The 20,031-nt window shown below is 55.0% G+C and overlaps 6 protein-coding genes across 6 annotated transcripts; 2 read left to right on the top strand and 4 right to left on the bottom strand.

Annotated features, from left to right (window-relative positions):
* Nucleotide 1: 1 nt before the first annotated feature.
* LY79DRAFT_562148 (uncharacterized protein) lies at nucleotides 2–1,350 on the bottom strand. Its single transcript, XM_060558450.1, has one exon. The coding sequence runs from the start codon at nucleotides 1,228–1,230 to the stop codon at nucleotides 49–51; it is 1,182 nt and encodes a 393-aa protein (XP_060411279.1). The 5' UTR covers nucleotides 1,231–1,350; the 3' UTR covers nucleotides 2–48.
* A 160-nt stretch (nucleotides 1,351–1,510) lies between these two features.
* Nucleotides 1,511–4,117, top strand: LY79DRAFT_562146 (VHS domain-containing protein). Its single transcript, XM_060558449.1, has 4 exons — nucleotides 1,511–2,334; nucleotides 2,394–3,069; nucleotides 3,117–3,631; nucleotides 3,687–4,117. Exons 1-4 carry the CDS (start codon nucleotides 1,789–1,791, stop codon nucleotides 3,891–3,893), a joined length of 1,944 nt encoding a protein of 647 aa, XP_060411278.1. The 5' UTR covers nucleotides 1,511–1,788; the 3' UTR covers nucleotides 3,894–4,117.
* A 217-nt stretch (nucleotides 4,118–4,334) lies between these two features.
* LY79DRAFT_562145 (SMAD/FHA domain-containing protein) lies at nucleotides 4,335–5,903 on the top strand. Its single transcript, XM_060558448.1, has one exon. It carries the CDS (start codon nucleotides 4,621–4,623, stop codon nucleotides 5,659–5,661), a length of 1,041 nt encoding a protein of 346 aa, XP_060411277.1. The 5' UTR covers nucleotides 4,335–4,620; the 3' UTR covers nucleotides 5,662–5,903.
* A 1,606-nt stretch (nucleotides 5,904–7,509) lies between these two features.
* On the bottom strand, nucleotides 7,510–12,047 carry LY79DRAFT_592340 (lipa and NB-ARC domain-containing protein; the record flags this gene model as incomplete). The annotated part of the gene is made up of 6 exons (XM_060561409.1): nucleotides 7,510–7,566; nucleotides 7,623–8,133; nucleotides 8,228–9,656; nucleotides 9,846–10,087; nucleotides 10,339–11,039; nucleotides 11,901–12,047. 6 exons carry the CDS (start codon nucleotides 12,045–12,047, stop codon nucleotides 7,510–7,512), a joined length of 3,087 nt encoding a protein of 1,028 aa, XP_060411276.1.
* A 2,730-nt stretch (nucleotides 12,048–14,777) lies between these two features.
* LY79DRAFT_521202 (putative necrosis-inducing factor-domain-containing protein) lies at nucleotides 14,778–15,581 on the bottom strand (the record flags this gene model as incomplete). The annotated part of the gene is made up of 1 exon (XM_060555325.1): nucleotides 14,778–15,581. The coding sequence occupies one exon, from the start codon at nucleotides 15,579–15,581 to the stop codon at nucleotides 14,778–14,780; it is 804 nt and encodes a 267-aa protein (XP_060411275.1).
* A 1,294-nt stretch (nucleotides 15,582–16,875) lies between these two features.
* On the bottom strand, nucleotides 16,876–18,527 carry LY79DRAFT_592338 (serine hydroxymethyltransferase; the record flags this gene model as incomplete). Its single annotated transcript, XM_060561408.1, has 4 exons — nucleotides 16,876–17,866; nucleotides 17,937–18,301; nucleotides 18,364–18,414; nucleotides 18,480–18,527. 4 exons carry the CDS (start codon nucleotides 18,525–18,527, stop codon nucleotides 16,876–16,878), a joined length of 1,455 nt encoding a protein of 484 aa, XP_060411274.1.
* Nucleotides 18,528–20,031: the final 1,504 nt, after the last annotated feature.

The raw sequence follows: 20,031 nt of genomic DNA, 5'->3' as shown, positions 1-20,031 counted from the left end.
ATGTATCATGACATCTTTGGCCATTCTCGACTTGGCCTTTGTATTACTTCACCATCGTTTCGGTGCAGAGATGGTGCTTGACGAGAACGTCCTACTTGTCACTGTTGACCGCGACCGCTCCTTCTCGAGCTTGGCCAGACCGATCTTATCGGTGACGGGCGTGGCGTTGATGATGTTGTCGAAATCATCGTCATCCTCCCCATTGTCCGAGTCCGGTTCAACATCCGAATCAGGCTTCAGGGTCTGCGGCCGTGGTATCGCCTCGGGCCTTTTCTTCTCCTCTGCTGAAGGGTTCGAGAATGTCTTTGATGCGAGCACCTTACGACGGATCTCCTCCATGGCTGCATCGTCGTCGCTGTCATCTGATATGGCGTATGGGTCTTCGTCTTCTTCCTCTTCCTCTTGGTCTTTCGCGGGCTTCTTGCCTAGGTATATGCCGTCGGCACTGTCGCCCTCGCCGGGCTCCTCTCCGCTCTCGTCGTCCTCCTCATCATCATCCTCTTCCTCTTCATCGGAATCTGGTATAGCTCTCCGATTTGTGTTTCCCCCCTTCCACATATCATCTGCGTCGCCCTCCTCTCTGCTCTCCGCGTACTCCTTATCAAGCCTGTCTAGCCACTCATCCTGAACCCTCTTTACACCCTTCTCGTCCTCACTCGACGCGTACTTTTTTAGCAGACTTCCGTTGATCTCTAAGAACGCCTCGCCATAGGAGAAAGGTGCCAGAACCTGTTCCGCCCACTCAGGGTGCCCGCAGATGTAGAACGCCGCAGCCAGGGCCTCGACACAGTTCAGCTTCCACGGCTTGCCGTAGTTAACCGTGTTTGCAGCCACCAGGTAGGGCAGCAAACGCTCGCACTTTCCTCCGACCTTGTTCCACTGTACGTCCTTCATGCGCGCCCAGCTACACTCGACGACGGCGGCGCCGTACTGTTCCATGAGGTCGCGGTCGGCCGGAGATACGGTGTGCTTACCGTTGGGGGTAATGATGACTCCATTGTGGCGCTGGCCAACGTGAAGGTCGCGCATCATGCCCATCCGGATCAGCTTCTTGCCGGAACATCGCTTGGGATCGCAGTGACCCAGGTCCCAGCAGGCGGCTTTGAAAGTAGGGCGGGAGGTAGGGGCTTCGGTATCGTCGCCACCCCGGGGCTGGCGCTGTCGTGGGGGTCCTGAGTTGTGATTCTTGCGGCCACGAGAGCCGAAGTTATCTTTTTTGTGGCGGACCATTTTCGAGGATTAGAGGGAGAGCCGGAGAATGGCTCGCGAGGATCGGAGAGAGAGACTCGGGGTGAATTTCTTACGGTTGTTCGCCAGCTCCTCTTCTTCACAAGAGCTGGTTTGGCGGGGTACTTGGAGGGGCAAAATTGGTAGCGATAGCACGAAAAATTCGATAAGCTGCATCACTTGGTCCATGTATGCAATTAGGCGTACGCAACTCCAGGAAGGTGAGGTAACCCACATACGAAGCATAGGCCACCTTGTTGGAATCGAAGTGGCTCCTCCCGCGCCGCCTGTCACTCTCGGCAGCCCCTCGTCATTCGGCCACAGATGTCAGTGTAGGTACCTATCAAAGGGTTCATGAGGGATGCCTGCGCCGACTTAATCCACTCTATCCAATTCGCAGGCGCTTGCTCGGCCAGCTCTTGATTCCTCTCGGCCCCCTAAAATCCGATGTCTTTTGCACCTTGAGACCTTAACGACGACGACGAAGACGAGATTCTAATCGCTAAGATAGCTCCCTTACCTCTCCGCCCAAGGCCGCACCCGAACGCAACTACCGCAACGATGGAGGCCGCATCAGCCAGAGCTGCGGCCCGAGACCGCTGGGGCGAGATGGGCTCGCCCACGCCATCGCAGCTGCAGCGATTTATCCAGGCTGCCTGCAGTCCCGAGAATTACGAGCCGAACCTTGCTCTGAACCTTGAGATCTCCGACTTGATCAATTCCAAGAAAGGCTCCGCCCCGCGCGAGGCTGCTGTCGCCATCGTCAGCTACATCAACCATCGCAACCCCAACGTGGCCCTCTTGGCGCTCAATCTGCTCGATATCTGCGTCAAGAACTGCGGCTACCCGTTTCACCTGCAGATCAGCACAAAGGAATTTCTAAATGAGCTCGTCAGGAGGTTTCCCGAACGACCCCCGATACGGGCAACGCGGGTGCAGATGAAGATTCTCGAGGCGATCGAGGAGTGGAGGAGTACGATATGCGAAACAAGCAGATACAAGGAGGACCTGGGCTTCATTCGGGACATGCATCGTCTTCTAAGCTACAAGGGGTACACGTTCCCTGAGGTTCGGCGTGATGATGCCGCGGTGCTCAACCCAAGTGATGTACGCTTCTCCATCTGTTGTCTATTTTCAAGGTCCAAGGATGGTACTGACAGGCATAGAATCTGAAATCTGCCGAGGAAATGGAGGAGGAAGAGCGTGAGGCGCAATCGGCCAAGCTTCAGGAGCTCATCCGGCGAGGCACCCCCGAGGACCTGCAGGAGGCGAACCGTTTGATGAAGATTATGGCCGGTTACGATACTCGATCCAAAACGGACTATCGCGCAAAGGCTGCCCAAGAAGTTGCAAAGATTCAAGCAAAGGCACGGTTGCTTGAGGAGAGGCTCGAGGCGTTCCAGCAGGGCGATACGATGCAGGACGGCGATGTCTTCTCCGAGCTCGCGGCAGCCTTGCAGAGTGCACAGCCCAAGATCCAGAAGATGTGCGAGGAGGAGTCGGATGACCATGAAGCTGTTGCGAAGCTGCTTGAGATCAACGACAGCATACACCGGACCGTGGAGAGGTACAAGCTCATGAAGAAGGGCGATCTGGAGGCTGCAATGAAGGTGGCTAGCGGTGCGCCACTTCCATCGACCTCTGGTTCGTCAAAGAGCGCGGCGCAAGAGCTATCTTTGATCGATTTCGATGGGGAACCGGAAACGATGAACGGTTCGTCTTCGGGCCAGTCAGGTCAACAGTCCACCGGTGTCGAGAATGATCTTCTTGGTCTTTCAATCGGCGATTCTACAAGCTACGGCCAAGGAGGTGCTCTGGCGCTTGGTTTTGGAGCGAATCAGAGTAAGTTAACCTCGCTGTTCAATGCGTATCGTACTGACCAAAGCTAGACATCCCAGGTCCCGCACTGCTGTCTTCCGTAACGGAAAACAACAGTGCAAAGGGTACAATGAGCAACATAGCGACACCTCAAGCGGCGTCCTTCTCTCAATTCGCGTCCTTCACGTCCCCCATGGCATCACAATCTGGCACTCCCCAGCCTTCTGGAATGTCCGCATTTAAGCCCCCTCAGCAGCAGATCCCGGCCTCAAACGATCCCTTTGCCGCCCTTGGCTCGCCCGTGTTTTCCTCTAAGCCTGCTACTCCTGCTCAGCCGCCTGCGGTGACCGCGCCGCCCGCAGCAGCCACGAACGATGACGACGAATGGTCCTTCTCATCAGCCTTGCCACCTGAGGCTCCTAGCCAACCTAAGGAACATAAGGCGACTGTAAGCGACTCTATCGTGAAGATTGAGATGATTGCTGGAAGGTCTGGGGCTGGCAATGCTATGAACCTGAGTTTTGCCTTTTCGAACAAGTCTGCACAGCCCGTCACCGAGCTTCATTACCAGCTCGCTGCAACAAAGGTAAGCTCCCGGTCCATGTCCGATACAAGATGAACAAACTGCTGACTCCATTCAGGGTTACGAACTTGGTCTCAGACCCCAGACAGGGCGCTCATTGGCCCCTAGTCAGAGCAGAGGTGTGACACAGTTCGTAGAAGTATGGCATGCCGGGGACAAGAACCGCAAAGTAGAGTCTCTCAAGCTGCGGTGGAGGATTTCTTACAAGGTTGGAGCGGAGTCTAAGAACGAGATGGGTGAGATTCCCGAGTTCAGCATCGCGTAGCGAGGCAGTATCTCAGGATGGAACTTTTGAAAAGGGCTGCAATTAGAGCCTTGGAGAATAGGAGGCACATTCGGAGGTGCGATAAAAGGGTTATAGAATCTACGGGGTTTAAGATAGCCGAGAAAGCAGTGCCAATTGCCTCTCCATGAGCAGTGAAACTAAGTTCGCAGGCCGTCGTGTTCGTTACGCGACCGTCGAGGCATCAGACGATCAGATCAAACAATTGGCTATGTTGTGACCAAGAAGGTGAGTCTCTACCAATCATGCTAGCTACCTAGCTATTTCTGGGGTATTACTAGGACATGAGGGTAGCCGGGCGATACGGTCAGGGGAGTAAGGACGGGGCCGGTGTGGGGGGCTCCTATGGTCTCGTGGGGGCCGGGAACGCGGCGCGTGTGGGGTTGCGTGCCGCGCCAAAGTGCACGTCCGCCGCGGGATGACCTCAGAGTTCCCAGGAGGATTTTCTCCCCGTTGCCTGCGACTCGGACGACACCATCTGGTACGATTTCCCCGCCAAATCTTCCTGATTTTCTTGCAAAAAAGATCCCTAGTTTCTCGGCGGACTTCTTGGGGTTATTCGCACGAGGATCGAAGCCTCAGAAGTGCTGCGCTTGCCGCGAGCAGCAGCCCAAGGTATTTGACGAGCGACTGCGCCAGCCGGCTAGTTAGTCAAGTCTCAGCCAAACCAGTCTTCCAAGCCGCGCGTTTGAGGACCCCGAATTACACAATGGGCTCAGACGACGAGCGCCGCGAGCGCCGCTCTCGGCGCAGCCACGACGACGACCAAGATACAAGGCCGCGCAGGGACGCCGCAGACCGATATAGCCACCGGCGCAGACGAAGCAAAGACCGAGACCACCGGCGCGACCGCGGCTCCGACAGACACAGAGACAGGCGGAGGTCGCGTTCACGGGACGACCGCGAGAGGCGCCGCTCACGTACCCCGGACTCCTCGTTGCGGAAACGCTCCCGCTCGCGAGCCCGAGACCGAGACCGAGACGGCGACGGCGACGGGGACGGAGACAGAAACAGAGCCAGAGACAGAGATAGAGACCGGCGCAGGCGACGATCCGCCAGCGCCAGCGGCGGGAAGGAACTCGCCCGCCGCCGTCACCATCGCCGTCGCGACTCCGACCGCGGCTCCGACTCGGAACATGAAGCCCCCCGACGCAAGCGGCCAGCGCCCGCTCCCACCGCCGGTCCCCTCCTTCGCGCGGGCCCGCTCCCTGACCAGGAAGCCTCCTTCGCGGTGTCCAAAGGCGAGGAGCCCGAGAAGCCCAAGGAGAAGCCGAACCTCCGCACGACGGGCCTCCTCGCGGCGGCCTCCAACTCGGTGCAGCAGGCCGACGGCACCTCCATCGTGCTCAAGTACCACGAGCCCGCCGAGGCGCGCAAGCCGCCCGCCAAGGACCAGTGGCGGCTCTTCGTCTTCAAGGGCGCCGACATTGTGGACACGGTGGACCTGAGCGCGCGGAGCTGCTGGCTCGTCGGGCGCGAGGCGGCCGTCGTGGACCTGGCGGCCGAGCACCCGAGCATCAGCAAGCAGCACGCCGTGATCCAGTTCCGCCACGTCGAGAAGAGGAACGAGTTCGGCGACCGGATCGGCAAGGTGAAGCCGTACCTCATCGACCTGGAGAGCGCCAACGGGACGGTGCTGAACGGGGACAAGATCGCCGACAGCCGCTACTACGAGTTGAGGGACAAGGACATGATCAAGCTGGGGCACAGCACGCGAGAGTACGTGCTCATGCTGGCGCCAAAGGAATGAGGAATTCCAATGCTGCGGGAGGGAAGGGTGTCGACTGGTTCCGTCGCGAACGTGGGATTGTCGTCACCACAGCCGGATGCCGTTGAAATTTTCCTACTTCTGCTAGACTTGTAAATTATAATTCCTAAAACTGGCGTTTTCCGAAAGAGGCAGAAGAGGTACGGAACACAAGAACGCTACTTTGATATTTCTACTACTATGATGTTTTCTATGAGAACAAGACAAAAGAAACAAACGCTGAAGCCCCTGATGGGTGGGGGGTATTTCGCTACCGAAACAAAACATGTCAGTCTCCATCCATAATGCCGCTTTTGACATGTTGTAACGCCAGCCCGTTCTGTTCTACTGTACTGCCGTCTAAGCAGCCCCCGTCCCAAAAGGTGCATCCCAGAGCGAGAACCAGCAATGCATTCCCATCTATCCCAGCCGGACCCCCAGTCCAACGTATGCCAATTCTGGGGGGGCTCGTCGACGTTTCCAGCTCTCACCTGGCGGGAAAACTCAACTGCCTCCTCGGACCTTCGCTGAAGGTGTTCCTCGTCTGACTGACCCAGCCGCCGTCTAGCATCTATAACGTTCACAGTCATTTCGCCAAACCCAATGAACCCGCCATCCGCAAGCCGGATGCCCCCAGACCCAGATCGATTCATACTCTCCCCGCCCGAGGCGCTCCGTGGGCTGGTTATGGGACTTTCTCGTGCAAAGTTGGGCGGTCGCCCCGTTGGTAGCAGACTGGGAACGTTGCTTCCCCCGAACAATGCCTCATCACGAGGGCGTCCGCTGTGCCTTTGTCTCCAGACATCATAGGATGTCTGGTCCATATCGATCGGTGCAATCCGCGGAGAAGGCTCCGTCTCAACCATTGACGGTGCTCGGGGGCGGGCCAGGCTTGATCTGGTACTACCGCTGTTGCTGCTTACGGGAGTGCTTATCGAGCCGGTCGCTCCCGCGGTTTGAGGGTTTGAACTCGGATTTCTCGACATGGGTTGCGATGAGTAACCGTTCGGTGGCCTTGCTTGGGCAGGGCCCTCTGACACCGCGGTTGCGGGCAATGGGATATTTAGATCTGGCAGTTCAAGACTCGGATTATACCGTGAAAGAACCTTGCTATAAGATTCCCCATAACCATAAGGGTAGGGCGGTCGAGTGACTGCGGCGTCCTGTTCAGTCGTAGAAGTCCGTTGTAAGCTGCTTGTCTGATTCGTGACGACTGCTAGCCCAGATGGAAAGAACGCCGTGTGTTGCGTTCCCGGACTGGAGTTTGCTGTTCTGGCACCCTCGCTAAGGATGATAGGAGGCTTCGTAGTAGGTTGAGGATCGGATAACCCTGCATCTGCTGAATCGCCTGGTCTACCGATACCCGTTCTCCCTTTGCTCGATTCGTTCTGGCGCCTCGCTCCGGTGACAGAACTAGTCACACGTCGAAAGAGATTTGTTAAGTACGCCGGTCGGGTCGGGTTCACTTCTCGATCCTGTTGAGATACCGGCGGCCTACTTAATCGAGGCTGGCCTCCAAATCCGGTCGTGTCCGCAGGCTGGTTCTCTTTCATTCTTTGCGCGATAGATAAGGGCGTGCTATCGATAGTTCGCAGACTGTTGACTGAACGAGTATCATCATAGGCGGCTATTCTGTCAATGCTTCCTGCCCTTGACGGTGGCGTAGGAAATATAGGATTCAAGGATGTCTCATCCTCGACAGTGGTTCCCGATGTAACATTTGCGTAGCTGGACTGGCCCAGAATCGACAGCGGCTGCGGTGCAGTAGCTGTGCTAGAGCTTCGACCCCTGTTGTAGATTTGACCACCACCTCGAGGTGGAGGAGGGGAGCTTTTCTTTATGTGCATGAGCTCAGTCTCGGCCTCGCTCATGGCTGTCACTCTTGAACGGCTGGGGGGCCTTCCACCCCTAGAAGATTGAGGTGGAGTGATGAGACCGCGGGCGGACTCCCGACTGATACTTACGCGTGGATCGTTAGCCGTTGCGGTAGTCTCTCTCCATGCACCCCCACGATCACGATAGCGTCGCTGCTCTCGTTTCTTCACAGAGCGGTGCCTGGAAACAACGGTCCACTCCGACTCGGAAGAATGTGGGTTCGGCCCCTCTACCACATCCGGAGGATACGGAGTAATGGTCCGATCCTCGGATCTTTCGTCTTCGGCCCGGGGTTCGTTGTCCTCCGGAAATGAACGATACGGCATGTGAAAATGATTCGGGTCAACGAAGGGAAGCGGAGACTCGCACTCTACATCCTCCGAATAAGTAAGATTCGGTAAGTTCGTGCCGTTGGAAGCCTCTGTTGACTGCGACGATACGCTGCACGTGCGTTCGAATACAGAAGAGTGCGTGGCAGTCTTGTTGCCGTCTACGATATCTGTTGATACGGCTTTCTGTAGCTCGTCAATTTCTCTCGGAAGTTTTGTAAGACGTCTTTCGAGATCAGCTTTGGCCATAGCCAAGTCTGTTGGGTTATCTCTGCGTCCCAGTGTTAGTCTCATACGGGCGATAGGACAACAGAGAGGTTTAATGAGCAGCAGTAGAGGCAGTTAAGGGGTGGGAACGAACTTACCGTTGCGAATTAGGTTGCTCCTTAGCTTTTTGATGCTTGGAAGAATGCCCGTGACGATCGAGATGCTCCATCAGCTTCTTTCCATGTCTTACGTATTGACGGTAGTCATCCGGCAAGCCGGTATCGGGGTCTGTACCCATTCTGGCATCGGCTTCATCGAGTGATCGACAGAAGACTTGGACAGCGCGTTCTAACCAGAATTCTAATTGCCGCTCCTCGGCAAGAAGTTCCATGAAGAATGCCTGTACGATGCTGTGCACACGGAGCGTATCCAAGGGCTCGGGTATGAGCTCGACGCTTTGGCGAGTGCATTGTGAGCTGGAGGAAGGAATGTCGTCCGTCTCGTTTCGCTCAATGAGGGCAAAGTTGATTAACGTGACTAAAGTTTGAGTCAGGCTTTTCTTGTGGCGTGTGGTTTCCGTCTTCACCGGTGTGCGCTTATCGAGAGCCTTCAGTCCAAGTGCCAGCATCTCGACTGGCATCGACTGGCTGAAGAAAGAGAGTATGTATATGAGATTTAGAGCGGCAACGTCGCCTCTCTTTTGCAGTTGGTCTCGGATTGTCTTGTACGCGGGAAGAATTCCTACTCTCGGTGTGTCTCTGAACGACTTCAGATACTTGGCGAGGGGCTCTCGTGTTGCATTCATTTGCAATGCCGCAGCATGGATCATCAAGGGGAGACGACCCATCAGCTGCACCAAGTCTTGGGCCCGCCTGAGATCGTCAGTCGTATACGGCTGTTTTTTTCCCATTTCTTCGAGCAACAATTCCTGCGCGTCTTGAACCGGAAGAAGACCTAGCTTCATGATGCTCGGATTATCCAGACGATATGCACCAGGCTCGGCGCGCTCTGTCGACGTATAGATGAGGCTGCTGTTTGGTCTGTCGGGAATGAAGTCGAGCACAGCATTGTCGCCGAAACGGATGCCGTCGAACACCAGGAGCCAGCTTTCTGACTCGTTGAACCAATTCCGAACGATCTCGACCATCTTTTGAGGGTTCAACAAGTCCTTCTTTTCTTCTTGGGCAGCCATACCCCTGATAGCCTCGGTTTTCGCGATGTGCCAAAACCCATCCTCCATGTCCTGCAGACTGGTCGATCTGATCCAGTATATTCCACCCGGATAATCGTCTTTGTGGTTAAATACATACTGGCGAGCCAAGTGTGTCTTTCCAGCCCCTGGGATGCCCTGGATCAGCACGGCAGAAGTGCCTTCTGATCGTCTCTTGGCGTCCGTCAACACCTTGTGGAGACTACGGAGCTCCTCCTGGCGCCCTTTGAAGAACGAATTGGGCCGAAATCGGTCAGGGTGGACAAAAATAGGGCGGGGCATATACGATTCCGGTACCGAGGCAGATGGAGGAAAGCCCATAGTGCCGGCAATAGCAGTCGACGATGAGGCTTGTGTTGAGAGGACTTTACTTAAATCTGCCAAACTATTAGAATCGATCTCCCACACATTCTCCCGGACGGTTTAGCCCTGATCTTTGGCCTTGACTACAAGGGGAAATACAGGTGAGTCCCAGGCCGAGGATTGAGAATACTTGGGAGCTCCAGACGAAGAAAATGGAGGGAAAGTACCTTGCGAAGATGTGCTACTAAGGCTTCTGTAACTACGCATCCTCTCGGCTGCTTCTGACTGGGCTCTCGCTCTCCTGTCGTCGATCTCAATCTCCCAGCGAGTTCGGATCACTGGTGGGGCTTCTTCTGCCCAGTCGCGAATGGCGGTTGATACATTTCTATATCCAGGCGCGCTGGTGCTGTTGAACTTGCACATGCCAGAATGGGTAGCCTCGATGCCGTAGTAAGTGACGCCTGGCAGTTGCGGACTTGCTGACTTGGCGTCAACCACTAGCATCCTATGATAGATCGTACATATTAGCCAAAGAATATCACTGACTAGTTCAGCCTATCACGTTGGCCTTTTATCGCGGATTTGAGGAAGACATGGATTGGAAAAACGGGAATCAGAGATGATCGACGCCATAGACATGAAACAGAGGAAAGCAGGATGGCATGATAGTAAGGGAGATGAGACAATCAGGCCTCATCAAGCCCCTTACCCTCCCCAGAGGCAAATCAAGGTGGATGTAAGTAGAAATGCTCTCACTTTGTGCCTTTGAGATCTGTCTTGTGGTTCTCGTGAGCCATATGGATCTGAAACCGCTGGTAGACATCGAGAAAGTGATTGTTGATGTTTTCCAGCGTTTCATTGTCCTTTTTCAACGTCTTGAGGAGGACGGATTCGCTTTCGAACACTTTTCTTGGTGCTACGGCATCTGCCATTTTCTGCAAGACGAGCCCCCATGTTGCCATGTCTGAGCCAGTGTGGGGAGTACCTAGAAAGATGATTCCATAAGTTGAGATGAAGATGGACCTGGCGTCCTCTTGGTTCTTGTCTCTGACATCGTTGGAGTAAAGCAGGGCACGCTTAACAAGGAGACCGCCTAGACTATGCGCGACGAAGATGATGGGGTTGTTGGACGTGCGTTCGCTCTTGCGGTAGAGGGTGAGATTGGTGACCAGAGTCTGAGCATGCTGGGAGATGAAGTTGTCGCTGGCACTTTTACTACTTTTTCCTGTTGTGTAGACATCCGCGTTGTAGCCGTAGACCAGAATGTTGGCGCGGGTCTTTCCCAGGGACTGGGGAAGTAGATCGGCAGGCCAGAAGACGCGTTTGCCATCAGAAGATGTCCATGTCTTCTCGGGGTCTCCGTTGAGGCCGTGAACCAGAACAACGTCGACAACGGCATCTGGATGAGTGAAGACAGCAGTGATTTCGTAGCGAGAAATGTGTTTGTTGATGGACCCCTGAGTATACACATGTGTGGTTAGTATGTACAGGGCAGGAGTAAGATGCAGGGTGCAAGTCTCTATTGGGGCACTACTAGTACAACAAGATGGCACACGAGGGAAGACGAAGAAGGAGTAGCAGGCAAAACGACAGCAGAGATGGTGACGAGCGGGCCGTTACGCACGAGGTTAAGCCGGTGACAGGAAGAAGACAAACGAATCACTTACCATGCTTGCTTGCTCAAGGCCAAGCCAGCAGCGGGGGACTTGGGGGGGGCAGAGAGAGAGAGAAAGAGAGAGAGGCTTAGTCGTCGCTCGCTAGCTAACGCAGCTTACTCTCTGCAGGGATTGACAAAGTTATATTCGAACAAGGCGGGCGTTTCGGGGAGACGAGAGTCAGAATTCTAAATGTAACGGGGGGGGCCTGTATGGAACGTCTTTATATCGATAGGGGTAGGGGTATATGTACGGCTAGAGAGGACAAGAACAGTCATATTAGAGCCGCAGCGGAAGCCAAGATGAGGCGGCTCGATGTTGCGCGTCGAGGTGCTTAGATGGCGTCCGTTGCCTGGTTCTTAACGCGTGAGGCGCAAAAGCACAAGCACAAGCTAGGAAGCAGTACTCGAAAAGGAGGAACGCCCCCGTCGCAGATGGCCTTGTGATGGAGTGTCGCACACCGGCCGGACTGGTCACACACCCTGAGGACGGAGCCGGAAGCGCCAACTTAACCCGGCAGGAAACAAAAGCAGGACGGAGGGGAGACGATACCGCAAGGCAAGACAGACAGACGGACAGACCTTGAAGGGGAAGAGTCGAGTCGAGTGCCAGCTCGAGGACTGTGGCAGCGCAAGTGGGCGTCCAATGGGGGAAAGGAAGTACGTCGTGCAAAAGAGCGAAAAGTGGCGCCGAGTTACTTTGCAGGCGGACAGCATGAACCGAACTGTCTTGGCTTCTTTTCAATGTAAGAGTGCAGCCAGTAAGTACTCTTGCTGCTTTGCAAGGGGCGACTACCTGGTTTGGAGGCATAGGGTTAGGGTGCTCTCTCTCTCTCTCTCTCTCTCCCTCGGGAAGGCGCCTCGAGAGCGAAGGTCCATTGGTGCCCTGGTGCTGATTAGTGTTAGGTAGCGGGCCTGTCCGCTCGCTGCCCGCGCACCCACGGCACATCATCTGTGGCCTCCCCTCCACTAACGATGTAACAATGCCTCACCCGCCTTCCTTTCCCACATTACACGTGCAGCACTCGACTGCACGGATACGTATCATCAGGGTAAATAGATTTCCACAGATGACGTATCGTTTAGGGTGAGGACATCAACTTGGGAGCCGGGGCCAGACAGACAGACAGACAGACAGACACCCTCCTCCATTGCGAACGCCTTTGCCGTCCCCGAAACACCAAAAGGCGCCACCGATGTTGGGTCTCTGACATGACTACTTCTGTTTTATGTTCTTGTCCATCCTTCCCGCACCAACCCGAGAGACACTCGTCAATTTGCTGGTTTGGCAGAGTTGACCGTGATTGGCCAAGGTAAATCAACTAGATACCTAGTGAGTGCACTACCAATGTCCAACATTTGACATGACAGGTCGGCTTTCAGACCGGACGAACAGATAAACATCGCCTCTCAGCACTTGTTATCGTCCGTGCACAAGGCCATGTTGAAAAAAAAGCAATACGAGAACACCTTGCGCCCCATCACGCGGTGATTTGGCCTCTGCAAACAAGCACTGCCCTGCCTCATCTCTTACTTCGGTGAAGATGGCAAGGGAGCCGCACGAAATGTGTACGTGACGTAAGCAAACGCGCCCCGGCATCGGCGGGGAGGGGCAAATACACAACAGCTGACTCATTGCGACTTCATATACCTTGATCGTGGTAATGTGCTGTGCTGTTGACGCCGAGCAAAATGCAAAGATACAGAAGCCTCACTCGGGGCGCATGGGTTGACCTGACCTGACGTGGTTACTCGAGAGAGAAAGAGACGTGTTGTTTGCTCCAAGTTTGAAAAGTCTCCTTGGATGGAGTAACACACACCTCACGTCAAGATAAGGTAACGAGCCTAACGCAAGCAAGCCACTGTCTCTTTACACAAAACTTTGATCACCCCCTAAAAGCGGCCACAGCATGGGATGGGGCGTCGCAACTGCCGCTTCTGGAAATTCTCCTTCTATTACTTCGTACATGAGCGGGGAAGGACACGCTAGTACAAGTAACACGGTCTAATGCACCTAGCTATTAGCGTGTCGACGACATCTTCTTCCCCCCCCGCTAAAACGACTGTATACGGACTCTCGAGACTGACGAATGCGATCCTAGCAGCCAGAGCCTGGTCGCATCATTCTCCTATCTTCGTCGAGAAGCAGCCGGCCCGATAACACGATACGATGAAGGCGCGGCAGCTGATCTCAATAAGTGGGTCCCGCTCCGGTGCCGTGAGTCCGTGACGCCGTCTTGACTCAGTACAGCACGATCCCCTAACGGCCGCCACCGAAACCGATCGACGACGCCGTCAATTCGCTATCTTTCCCCGGAAGAAAGGCGCACAAGCACTGAGACTTACACGCCTCCTCTAGACCGCCTTTCCGCACCGTCGCCTTGACGTTGGCGTTCGTACGTCTGCTGTGCACAAACCTTGCCGATCGAACCTCGTCTTCGGCTGCTGTTTCCGCCATCGGCACTTTGCCCACCGCCAACAGTCAGTCATGGTCCAACACGGTTCAAGGGTTTCGTGGTCAGGTAACATGCAACTTCCCTTGCGGCTGAAGCTGGAGAGACAACATGTCAACATCAGCGTTGGAGACATCATCACCGGAACCCTCAACTGAAACCTCATCGCCCATGTTGCCATTCCCGATATCCGTTCACTTCCGTCGGCTTGAGTAAACATGAAAAGACCCTTTCGAGCGACGGCTTCAGTTTTCACGCTGCAACGGAGACTCGTGTCGGGCGAACATGTTTGGTGATTCCAATAAACGGAACGACCTCTCTTCCAACAGAGTTTGACATGGCATGAGGCCTAACTAAGGGCGGGTCGTCCACAGCATGTATACGCGCCCTGAGCCGTCTCAGTTGGGAGGCGTGGCAACTTGGAGAAGCCATACTGATGTGGTCATGTCAGAACGACTATCCCGAGGTACTTGCGTAGACGGCGTCTCGGAAAACTCGAATCATGAGTGGCATCGACGACGCTCATAGACCCCTGTAAAGTTTGCGGTGATCAACGTAACTCATAGGTAGCCTTCTATCCTGCAGTCCACGGCTCGAGTGAGGTTACAGTTGCACTAAAAAAATCAGACCAAAATCTCCTTCGCGGGTGCACAAGTGTGCGTGTCACATCCAGGCGGTCGGGTCTGGTGACTTTTACCGACGCAGGTCGTCTCGAAGTGACGGAAATGGCTACCCTCAAGGTCGTTTAAGCAGCAAACAGCATTACACAGAAAATCTAATTTTTGGTTTGGTTTGACGACATCGACAAGAGAGCCCAGCCAACGGCACAAGTAATTGGCTTCCCATCACCCCCCCCCCCTCCCCGAGTCTTGCACTCCCGTCACTCACATGGTTGAATCGCGAATGCACACATTGAGAGAGATTATTGGGACAGTCACTAGTATTGAGAATATGCAGCACAAGGCCCGTTCAACAGCCTACCCAGTACTATACAGGGGTTGCCATTTGAGTATTGTTTTCAATCGACACGTTACCCATCTTACACGAACTCACCCAAGCTCTTGTTTGCCCTCTGTTTCGGGCTTATCTCAACTCACAACATACCAGAGAACGGGCAGCCAAAAGGCGGCAACGGCCGAAAACACAGCCCTGCCAACAGATGCCTTGGTCCCAGCCGACGAGGGGACGGGCGGCGCCATCCACCACCCGGCCTCGGCCTGCTCGCCGGGCCCAAAGATGGCCCACTGCACGTCGACGTTGGCCGCGCTGCTGATTGTGCAGTGCATTACGCCGGTCGCGCCCACCAGCCCGCCGGCGTCGTAGTCCCGGACGGCGGTGCGGACGACCTCGGCGACATCCACGCCGCCGACGTACCACCCGGAGACGATCCCGTACATGTCGTCTGCGTATGGCGGGCGGATGCCGAAGCTGCACGTGCCGTGGTTGCGCAACTCGAGGACCGTCGTGTTGTCGGCGAAGCCCTTTGCGTACCACAGGTGGCCTGCCTCAGCGGCGTCGTCGGCGAGGGCGAGGCAGTCCGCGGTCAGGGCCGACGTGGCGCTAGTGAAGCCGGCGAAGGATGACATGCCGCAGATCTGCTTGTGCCAGCGCTGGCTGCCGCGGTAGAAGGAGGGGCCCTCGGACTCGAGTTCGTGGGCGGAGCTAAGGGAGGCTAGGGCTGGGGGGCCGGGAAGTCTTCCTGGCACATCGTACGTGGCCGGGGGCCGACCAAGAGCCGTAGTGGGAAAGGGACCGGGGGATTGGGAGGTCTGAACGGTTGTGTTTGTGCCGTTGGTGTTGTTTGGGAACGGGGGGACGCAGAAGGGGGTCACGGAGCTGACGTGGGCGAGGGCGACAATGGCAGATACGAGGGAAGCTCTTACCTTTACCATTTTGGCAGCTTTTTGCAGCACACCGAACTGGACTTACAAATTGTGAAAAATCGGTTATTCGGTGTGAGGTGTGAGGAACTGGTCTCGTCAGTCAAGGTTGGTGCGGTTGGACACTTACAAAAAGCGATGGATGGTATCAGGCGGTGTTGACTAAAACGGCTAGGTTGCCTAGTATAGACAGTATACAATTGTTGATAATTGTCCTGGCTGAATGTGTTTGCGATGGTGATGTTGATGGAAGAAAAAAAACCTGCACAGCTGTGGGACAGATTCGGGGTATATAGACCAACCTCAGGGGGCTACATTTGGCACAGATACAAGCTTGCTGCGAAAGAACAAGAATCAACACGCCTTTCAACTGCGTGAGGACAAGGCAGCCTCACAACCCTTTGCGCCTCGCAGTGACAAAGTCATTGTGCGCAGCTGAGGCGTACGGTCGACGCTACAAACATGTTGTTGGACTTCTTTTATGTCCTCGAAAGGGTTCGCACAATGAGAATTGCGAGTTGTGGACTTGGGCTGTCAATCAATGCTTGTCCCAGGTTGTGAAAGCCTCAAAAGTGTTCAAATCAGGGCACAATGCGCCTCATACCGAGGTGAGAGAACAAATCGAATAGAAAAAGAGCGCTACTTGGTCTGGGCCTGCCCATGCTCCTTGGAGCCATCGTCTTCACCTACCTATCTTGGGTTGCTTTTGGACCTATCAGCTTACACAATGGTGCTTCGACGTCTCAAGTGCCGCACTACGCTGGCGGCCTTGTCAAACATTAACCCAAAGCCAAAGCGGGGGGAGAGAAGGGGGCAGTAAACATAGAAGAGATGAATTCAGAGAAATATACCAAAACGAGTCATTCATAGACAGTTGTTCGTCAATGTCGTGTTGATTGCATTGAACGCTCGGCCGCGGTTGAAGCAGTCTTGCTACCCTAAAAAGTGCCGAAGTTGAGAACGCCACCCCAACTCCTCCGCCTCCAGTGATTTTATTTTACCCCCTAGTGGTTTAGTATATTTCCGCTTCAAATCAACGCCTGTAAGAAGAAAAAAAAATGATGCAACAAGGTGCCCTCGTCTTGAAGGCCACCTTTTTTTCCCTTTTCGCTCATGAACCATGTTAAATGTCATGCGCGACCATCCCTTAAAACCCTTTGAGCCGCCCCGCCCTTGATCCCTTAACCATTGTTTGTTGAACTGGGCCATTGTCATGGCCCAATGTGGTATAATCCGTATTCTCCCTTACACAAACGCCACGACGCTCCCTGGCATACGTGACTTGCTGATCGCTGGCACATGTACTTTAGATGCCAGCGTCGACACGCCAGCCCTCAACAGGGAGGGGGAAGCTGGCGCTCCAGGCAGCAACCTCCTTGCGGAGGTCGTTGATCTTGGCAACCTGGCCGCCGGCAACGGTGGCCTTGAAGTCCTTGAGCTTGTTGGCCTCCTTGGGAAGGGAGCCCTGGACCTCTTTGCAGATCTTGATGGACTCGTCGATGTAGGCGGCGACGCGCTCGAAGTCGGCCTCGCCGAATCCACGGGAAGTCATGGCGGGGGTGCCGATGCGGAGACCGCAGGGGGTAAGAGCGCTCTTGTCACCAGGAATGGCGTTCTTGTTGCAGGTGATGTTGATCTGCTCAAGGACGGCCTCGACGCGGGCACCGTCGAGGTTGAACTGACGGAGGTCGAGGAGGACCATGTGGGAGTCGGTGCCGTCGGCAACGAGCTTGTGACCGAGGGCCTTGAACTTGTTCTCGAGGGCCTTGGCGTTGTCAATGACCTTCTGCTGGTAGGCCTTGAAGTCGGGGCTGGCGGCCTGCTTCAGGGCAACGGCCAGAGCGGTGATGGTGTGGTTGTGGGGGCCACCCTGGTGGCCGGGGAAGACGGAAAAGTTGATGGGGTTCTCGAGGTCGTAGAGGGTCTCCTTGCCGGTCTTGGCGTCAACGGAGCGGACGCCCTTGCGGAAGAAAATCATGGCGCCACGGGGACCACGGAGGGACTTGTGGGTGGTGGTGGTGACGATGTCGGCGTGCTCAAAGGGAGAGGGGATGACACCGGCAGCGATGAGACCGGAGATGTGGGCCATGTCAACGACGAGGTAGGCACCGACGGAGTCGGCGATCTTGCGCATGCGAGCGTAGTCGATCAGACGGCAGTAGGCGGATGTACCGGCGACGAGGACCTTGGGGCGGAAGAGCTGGGCGTTCTTCTCGAGCTGGTCGTAGTCGATGATGCCAGTCTCCAGGTTGACGCGGTAGGGCATGGTCTCGAAGTAAGTAGAGATGGCAGAGATCCTTTGAAGAGGTCAAACGTCAGCATATGCCATCCAAATTGGAGCTGTGACAAGCATTCCCGAGAACTCACTTCTTCTGGGGGGTCTGGTAGCCGTGGGACAAGTGGCCACCGTGGGGGAGGTCCAGACCCATGAGTCGGCCGTGGACGGGCATGATGGCCTGGTAGACCTGAAGGTTGGCAGGGCTGCCGGACAAGCACTGAACGTTGACACCCCATTTGGAGGGGTCAAGGTTGAAGGCCTTGAGGGCACGGTTCTGGCAGAGGATCTCAATCTGGTCGATGTGCTCGTTGCCACCGTAGTATCTGGCACCGGGCTGGCCCTCAGAGTACTTGTTGGACATGGGGGAGCCAAGAGCGTCAAAGACGGCACGGGAGGTAACGTTCTCGGAGGCGATGAGAATAATGGACTCGCGCTGGCGCTTGATCTCATCCTTCTGTAGGAATTGGTTAGACCATTGTTCGTGTCCACATTCGAGGCATTGACAGAGCAACATACCATGATCTCGGCGACCTCAGGGTCGGAGTCGATGAGGGACCTCTCCAACATCTAGTCGAGTGAGTCAGCATACAAAACATTATCGAGGGCCGGAGGGGTAGAACAGTTGAACATACCTCCTTGTGGGAGACGGGGAGAGAGTAGGTAGAACCATTGGTAGCCATTGCGAATTATGGTGTTGCGAGATGCGGTGAGAGGAAGTGGGGGAAAGAGAAAACAATTCACGCAAACAATGACAGTGAAGAAGTAAGAGCAGGAGAAGGAAAGAAAAAGGGAAGCCAGCAAGCTTAAGAAGGGAGAGAAAAAAAAGCTTGAAAGGGAAGAAAAAAATTGGATGGCCGCATCCTCACGTCGAAGCGGTGGGGTGGCGGGGTGTGATTGGCGGGGTCAAGCTGGGCGACGAATGCCCCTCAACAGGGACCGGAGGGACCGGGGACAGTGCTGAGAGAGGGAGAGAGGGAGCAGTAAGCTGTAGTGGACATGGTGGAATGTGTGCAGACGCTGAAAGAGCGCGCATTGTATCCCTCACCTCACATCCGGTGGGTTCCTCGACTCCGGTTCTGGAACGGTCCCACGAGTCATCGAGCCAACGGTTGGCATTTCCGCTGTACGAGAGCCGGAGGAATGGGAGTCATGACCGTTGGGATACTCGTGCCCCTCAATTGTCTTATTAGGTTCAATTTTGACTTCGTCTGAGTCGGGCACTGTGCTTCAGGGTCATGGCGATGGCGACGACAACAGGCGATGGCAATGACGATGGTGATGACGATGAACCCACTGATGAAATGTGAACTGCACACGCAAAATATTCCTCAACCCGCGCCCTCTTCGCAATGGCGAAGATTTCCAGTCTCCGGTTGCATGGAAGGGAGTGCTAGCATGAGAGAGGAACACCAAGACAGAGCTCCAGAGCTGCCTACCTATCGTAGTAGACAGGACATATTTGAAGCCAATAATCGGAAAACCCTACACGGCATCAATTCTGAATTTCCCCGCCCAATGTGTCCGGTGCTCAAGGCAAGTCTTGAGGCGCAAAAACCATCAGTTGAAAACCTATACTACAACTGGGAGGGTTCGCATAGCGGGGTGTGCGATGTCGGCGAACGGTGCAAGGTACCTTCCCTACCTCGTTGCAGTTCTCAATGCTCATTTCGCACAAATCCTGATAGGCTCACTAGTGATTGACTGCGACCCTAGATACTGCTTGTTGTCTGTCTTTTTCAATTCTTGTGCAGCGGGTAGGATCTAGACACCATACTGGCTAGATACATAGACATTACCAACTCTGAGTTGAAGTGCAGAGTTGCAACTGTCACTGCCACTATGTGCGTATGGCCATGTAGTGGACGCATTCCTTCAAGGTCAAAGCGCGATTGGCGCTATGAGAACCTGGAGGACCTCAGCACGAAGGAGCTAAATCTCCATGCTGAGTCATCTGAGCTGATTACCTACCCGAGCTCCGAAGCGAAATATTGCGGCCTCAGGTATTAAGGCGTAGACGAATGCATGCAGATACCTTAGCTTCCAGGCACATCCGTTGGCAGACAGTCCCGCGGGAGTCCATCAGGAACCCAGTACCTTTTCGAAATAAGCTAAGGTCCGTTAGGGGACCCGTGTTAGGTACCTGGGTATCTATAAGGAACCTAACTACATACCTAGGTAGGTAGG

Source organism: Colletotrichum navitas, assembly GCF_030913465.1.
Source record: "Colletotrichum navitas strain CBS 125086 chromosome Unknown LY79scaffold_57, whole genome shotgun sequence".
Classification (NCBI taxonomy): Eukaryota; Fungi; Ascomycota; class Sordariomycetes; order Glomerellales; family Glomerellaceae; genus Colletotrichum; species Colletotrichum navitas.
Note: the sequence above shows the minus strand (reverse complement) of the source record. Positions and strands in the feature narration are given on the sequence as shown.

Bases quoted from the DNA above. Each gene is read 5' to 3' on its own strand.
- LY79DRAFT_562148 (XM_060558450.1), bottom strand. From the start codon at position 1,230: ATGGTCCGCCACAAAAAAGATAACTTCGGCTCTCGTGGCCGCAAGAAT.
- LY79DRAFT_562146 (XM_060558449.1), top strand. From the start codon at position 1,789: ATGGAGGCCGCATCAGCCAGAGCTGCGGCCCGAGACCGCTGGGGCGAG. The intron at 3,070-3,116 runs GTAAGTTAACCT...GACCAAAGCTAG, and splicing joins TGGTTTTGGAGCGAATCAGA to ACATCCCAGGTCCCGCACTG. The intron at 3,632-3,686 runs GTAAGCTCCCGG...GACTCCATTCAG, and splicing joins ACCAGCTCGCTGCAACAAAG to GGTTACGAACTTGGTCTCAG.
- LY79DRAFT_562145 (XM_060558448.1), top strand. From the start codon at position 4,621: ATGGGCTCAGACGACGAGCGCCGCGAGCGCCGCTCTCGGCGCAGCCAC.